This window comes from Priapulus caudatus, unplaced genomic scaffold, assembly GCF_000485595.1.
Source record: "Priapulus caudatus unplaced genomic scaffold, Priapulus_caudatus-5.0.1 Scaffold345, whole genome shotgun sequence".
Classification (NCBI taxonomy): domain Eukaryota; kingdom Metazoa; phylum Priapulida; class Priapulimorpha; order Priapulimorphida; family Priapulidae; genus Priapulus; species Priapulus caudatus.
This window is the reverse complement of record NW_014577406.1, coordinates 154,300-160,325: the sequence shown is the minus strand read 5'-3', so window position 1 is coordinate 160,325 and position 6,026 is coordinate 154,300. Positions and strand designations below refer to the sequence as shown.

At 55.9% G+C, this 6,026-nt stretch overlaps 1 protein-coding gene across 1 annotated transcript; it reads right to left on the bottom strand.

The window, feature by feature from the left end:
- Positions 1-1,200: 1,200 nt before the first annotated feature.
- On the bottom strand, positions 1,201-3,771 carry LOC106809323. Its single transcript, XM_014812366.1, has one exon. It carries the CDS (start codon positions 3,769-3,771, stop codon positions 1,201-1,203), a length of 2,571 nt encoding a protein of 856 aa, XP_014667852.1.
- Between the last annotated feature and the right edge of the window lie 2,255 nt (positions 3,772-6,026).

Below are 6,026 nucleotides of genomic sequence, written 5' to 3'. Positions count from 1 at the left end.
TGGAAAGAAGAAGGATACGAGTTGAATGGAACCTATGGTGGGCATTATGGCTGGGGTTTAGTCGTGGCCCATTCACACGTGTAGCCTCGTGAGCCATAGAGTGTGTGCCATAGTGTGTCCCATGCGCTGTTAAGGGGCGAGCGTCGGAAAGGCGCGGAGACAGGCTGAATGGCGTGCGTCATGCGGGCTTCTGCGGCGGAGGGACGGCTTGCGATTGCGCATATATCTGCATGCGAAGGTGGCGCGGGTATAGTGGTTGGAGGCGCGGGTTGGCGGATGTTGGCGCGACGGGCGGGGGCGTCATTGGGAGAATGCGACGATATGCCTTGCGTTGCTAGGGTTACGCCCTGCATGTGTTGCGGCGATTCGGGCGTGCCCAGAGGCGCTGTAGTGGTGCACTCCCTGAGCTTAACGTTAGGGTGATCTGGTTCGTCGAGCAGTGTCTGAGCGATGTGACCGGTCTCGGTGTCCGTGGACGTTTTGGTGGATACACGGGCCTGTACAGAGCCTGTAGTATGCACCTCGTAGGTGGTTGTTTCCTGGCTGGGCACCACTGGCTGGATTCCTTGGCCAAAGAAATCGTCGCCGGTGGGTGCGGCAGGTGATGTTTCGCGGAAACGTGCCAACGGAATGAGATCGGTTGCACTAAACTCACTGTCGGACGCCGATTGGCGTTGTGGAGGGTCGTCGCTATCAGCATCTGATTGCGAATCGCTGGAGTGTGTGGATGCACGTGCTGCATCTGGATGCGCGAGCGTAGCTTGCCGCCGTGGCTGTTGCCTCGTGGGAGCGTGGCGGGGCTGCGCAGGTGCCTTCTCGGGCACCGGGCGGGGTTTGTCCCAGCGAGCCGAGGGGTGTGCTGCCCGAAGGTTGTCGATGTGCGCTGTTATGCGACACATGTCCGACTCGTGTTGAATGAGACACTTTTTCGGGGACAGCATTTTGATTATTGTATAAAAAGGTTTCCAGGGCGATGCGAGCTTGCGTGTGGTGTCTGGTTGGAGTACGGGGTCGTGGTAGTAAACCGGATCTCCGGCTTTGAAACGCTGTTCACGCGCGCGGCGATCATAGCGGCGTTTATTTTGCGCGCGCATGTCGCGGGTCGCGTCGCGCATGTGGACGTAGGCCTGATGAAAACGTTCGAGAGTTTGCTGAATGGGGTCGTCGTCATATGTCTTCCTGCGGGGTAGGAGTAGGTTATCAAGTGGAAGCGTTGGGTGTCTGCCATACAGCAGATAGAAGGGGGAGTGTTGCGATGTGCCGTGAATACAAGTCCCAATTAGTCTGCTGTCGGTTAATGACGGTGGCAAACATAGAGTTTAAAACGCGATGAAAGCGTTCGCACGCCGCGTTTGATGCGGGGTGATAGGGGGCGCAGCGGACTGCCGTTATGCTGAAGTGGCGGGTGAGGGCATCCATGACGTGGTTGCAAAATTCGGTGCCGTTATCGGAAAGTAAGATCTTCGGGCATGAATGTCGAGGGATGATTTCGTTGACCAAGAGGTCAGCGACAGTCTGCGCGGACTTGTCCCGTACCGGAAAACACTCTGGCCAACTCGTGTAAGTGCAATGGAAGTGAATGATGTAGCGATGGCCTCTGGGTGTCAACGGAAATTGGCAGGTGTCGACTGCGACTACCTGGAACGGCGCATCTGGGAAGGGCGCAGCTCCCAGTGGAGACGGTATGCGTTGGAGCTTGGCGGAGTTGCATGCCACACAACTACGAACAAACGTATGAATGGTGGCGTACATTCCTGGCCAGTAGAAGCGACTACGAATGAGTGCATAGGTCTTGGGGAAACCGAGATGTGCGGCTTGATGATGAGCTTCAGTAATGAGGTGATGATATTTGGGTGGGATAACGAGTTGCATACTGGGCTCTTCGTGCCGTGTGGGTTCAGCTGCGTAGTAGATGAGGTCATCGTCATCGATCAAGTATCGTTCGACGAACTTTAGATCCTTCAGTAGTGGGGCGGAAGCGGTGAGAATGTCGCGAATCTTACACAAGTGTGCGTCCTGATACTGTTCTGCGCGAATGGCGTCGAGCGATATGGTGTCTATGCTGGGGCCTGGGGCATTTACTTCACATGTAGTTTGTGCAAGGGGCGGGGGTTGCGGAGGGGACGGGGTTGGTAGGGTTGGCGGGGGTGGCGGGGTTGGCGGGGGTGGCGGGGTTGGCGGGGGTGGCGTGGGTGGCGGGGGTGGCGGGGGTGGCGTGGGTGACTGGGTTGGCGGGGGTGGCGTGGGTGGCGGGGGTGGCACGGCTGGCGGGGGTTGCGTAGGTGGCGGGGGTGGCGTGGTTGGTGCCCCATGGGTTGTGGGCGGCACCTGGTCGTCGGCGGGGGGGTGGTTGTCGGTGGTATGTTGTGGCGACGAAGGGAGCGTGTGCTGCTGGGGGTCGGCCCGCACCTCGCTCTGTGTGAGGCTGTGATTGGACGGGTCTGGTGTGTCAGCAGAGCTGAGGTGGGCATGTCCAACAGGGATTCTGGACAGTTGATCGGCGTGAACGTTTCTGGCGCCTTTGAGGTATCCAGCAGAGCTGAGGTGGTCATGTCCAACAGGGATTCTGGACAGTTGATCGGCGTGAACGTTTCTGGCGCCTTTGAGGTATCGTATCGTCGGCTGGTACTCGCTCAGAATCGTAGCCCACCGTAGCAAACGTGGATTCTTCAATGTGGGCGACGTAAGGAAATACTCGAGTGGCTTATGGTCTGTGTAAATGGTAAGGGACGCGCCCGCAAGATAGTGGCGCAAGGTGTCCAGTGCGTAGATGATGGCGTATGCCTCACGTTGTGTGACTCCCCAGCGTGCTTGCGAGGGGTTGAGCTGATGCGAAATATATTGTATGACGACCTCGTGACCGTCATCATCGTCCTGAGCTAAGACGGCTCCAACTGCAAAGTCACTAGCATCGGTGTAGAGCTTGTATGGTTTGTCGGTGTCGGGATATGCGAGGATGGGCGCTGAGACAAGTTTGGCTCGTAACTGTTGAAAGGCGGTCTCAGCGTCGTCAGTCCATTTGAAGTGGACATTCTTCTTGGTTAGGGTGGTCAAGGGCATGGCGATTTTTGCAAATGATTTGATGTGGGCCCGATAGTAGTTAGCCATGCCTAGAAACGATCTGACCTGCCGAACGTTTGCCGGCGCTTTGAGCTGTTGGATTGCCGCAACTTTGGCTGCGTCCGGTGAAACACCGTGCGGAGAAATGACATGACCCAAATACTTGACAGACTGTTTCAGGAAAACGCATTTGGTAGGGTTGAGTTTGAGACCTGCTTGGCGTAAGCGATGGAAGACCTGTTGTATGTCAGCAAGGTGCTGCTGGAGGTTCGGAGAATGGATAATAATATCGTCGATGTACGGGATAGCGCACTTGTGCTGTAGGCCAGCGAGCACCATGTTTAAAAGTCTCTGGAAAACGCTAGGTGCGTTGGCGAGTCCGAACGGGAGGACAAGATATGAATATGACTGATCGTGTGTAACTATGCAAGTCTTATCGACATCTCCGGGGGCCATGGGTATCTGGAAATACCCGGACTTGAGATCTAAGGTGGAATAAAAGTTTGATTTGCCTAGGGAAGCTAGAATGTCATGAATACGAGGGAGGGGGTAGACATCCTTCTTGGTTATGGCGTTCAAGCGACGGTAGTCAATGACCATCCTACCGAGAGGGTCATCTCGTTTCGGAACGATAAAGGCAGGGCTGCCCCACTGGCTTTGCGATGGCGTGATAATACCGGCGTCTAACAGTCGCTTGATGTGAGTATCCATTGCGTGGCGGTAATTGAATGGCGTTCGATAAGGTTTCTGTCGGATGGGTGGATGGGTAGCCGTGTCAATGTGCATTTTAACAAGGTGCGTACGGCCAAGCTCGGCATCATTGAGCGCGAACAAATCATCGTTTGCTTCGATGAGCTCTTGGATGGATTTCCGATGCTGGCCAGTTAGGTGGGTGAGATCGACGGGTAACTTGCGGTGGTTGTGCGCTGCGACATGGTTGACGTGGGGTTGTGAGCGAGCGGTGGGTATGCGAGATGGCTGGGGTCGCCGCATTAACGGCGTGCAGCTTGTGCTGGACACGTGCGTGGGACGAGACGTCGGCGATTGGGGGGTAACCTTGCATGCTATGGCCAATGCAGAGCCACGTGGCAGAGTGATAGGCGCCGACGTGTCATTGAAAAGAGGCACGTGGACATAGGGGGAGTCGATAGGCGTCATAACGGTATCGACCGTGTAAATGTTGGGGTGGGCTGGTCGAAGCGTATTCGCACCAGTAAGTAGGACAGACGCGTGAGGGGGAGGGGCGTTCTGACCGAAACGACCATAGCAACGTTTGACTACATTGGGCTGTAGCGTGCAGGGGTGAAGCAACGAGACGGTATAAATCGAAGTAGTCTCATCAGCAGCGTTGCTTAGCTTAAGACGCACGGCGACCTTAGCTATTGTAAGTGTAGCGCGGCCACAATCAAGCTGAACATTGTGCGCTCGCATGAAATCGAAACCTAAAATGACGTCACGTAAAACGCCTCGTACTATGAAGAATGAGTGTGTAACGGTAGAGCCGGTAATACGTACGGGTAGGGTGGCGCGACCCAGGACAAATAATTGATCTCCCGAGGCCGACTTCAAAACTTGTGTGTGGTTCGCACTAAAACAATGTGCGTAGCGAGCCTTGAGCTTCAACCAAAACGATTCGCTGATGAGTGAGGTCATTGCACCCGTATCAATGAGTGCGTCCGTGGGTGCTGCTCCTATGTAAGAGGGGCAGAGAGGTGCAAGATGACTGGAATTGTTACTATGTAGCGCACGCACGCGCGGGTGAGACAAAGCGAACTGGGCCGGTCTCCTCAGCGTCTCATATTGAAAAGAGGCCGGGCGTTTCCCTGGGGACGCTGAGCGGTGCGTTCTTGGCGTGCACGGCACTCACGCCAATAGTGGCCGGGCTTCTCACAAAAATGGCAAATAGCGGTGCCATCCGGGGTCCAAGCGAAGGGCGGGGTAGCGCCGCGTTGATTGGGGAAACGAGGCGTGCGCATCATTTGTGAGCCGGCCGACACAGCCGGTGCATAAGACGGGCGGGCAGCATATGACCGTGCGGTAGTAGTGGGGCGCTCGGAGACATACTGGCGAGGCGGAAACCGAGGCTGTTGATACTGCGGGCGAGCCTGAAGCGGCTGACAGTGCGGCTCCTGGCGGGGTTGGGCCGCCTTCTTTGTGAACTGGATGATGAGGTTGCGAAGCTCGCTCAGTTGTTGCTCCATTGTTGCAGCAACTGGAATGGTTGAAACATCCAGCGTGTCCGGTACCGTGTGGGGGGTGCATGCGCACTTCAACATCGCAGGCAGCCTCCTGCGAGGCAAGTTGCACCGCCTGTGCGTAGGTGGGTGGTTTCTTGCGCACGAGAAGGCGCTTTAAAGAGGTGGACGTAAGGCCGTCGAGAAGCTGATCAATCAGTCGCGCCTGGAGCGACGTATCGGAATCATCAAGGTCGCCAAAAGAAGTGCGCGCATGCTGTTCGAGGCGTTTGGAATACGCCCGAATGGACTCGTGCGAGCGTTGCTTCGCACGCTTGAATTCCTGCAAGGCTACTGGCGCACTTGTCGTATCAGTGTAACGCTCTTTGAGAATGGCGGCCAAGCCCGTCCATCCCAACGTGGGGGTGGCACTCAATGCCTGGGCTGCGCAATCAGCTGGCTCCCCTGCCAGTAAGCGCAATGCCAATCTGGCTTGCCTGTCGTTGTCATTCTCATCAACGATCAGGAATAAACGATGGAGATTCAACAGCCATTGTTCGAAGGTAACGGGTGAGTCATCACGCCCATCATACGCGAGAAAGCCACTGACTAAGAGTAGGCTTTGAACCTCCTTAACAAGTGCGTTTAGCTGCTGCTTGGGCAATGGAATGTAATCGAGCGTATCGTCAAGAGACGTGTCGTTCGTAAAAGGACGGGTATCCAGGGTATCCAGCGGATGGCGAAATTTCGTGGTCATGGTGGGAGTGGTCGTAGTGGGGGTGGTCATGTTTT

What these genes read in the sequence shown, in the direction of transcription:
- LOC106809323 (XM_014812366.1), bottom strand. Translation starts at nt 3,771, where the DNA reads ATGGATACTCACATCAAGCGACTGTTAGACGCCGGTATTATCACGCCA.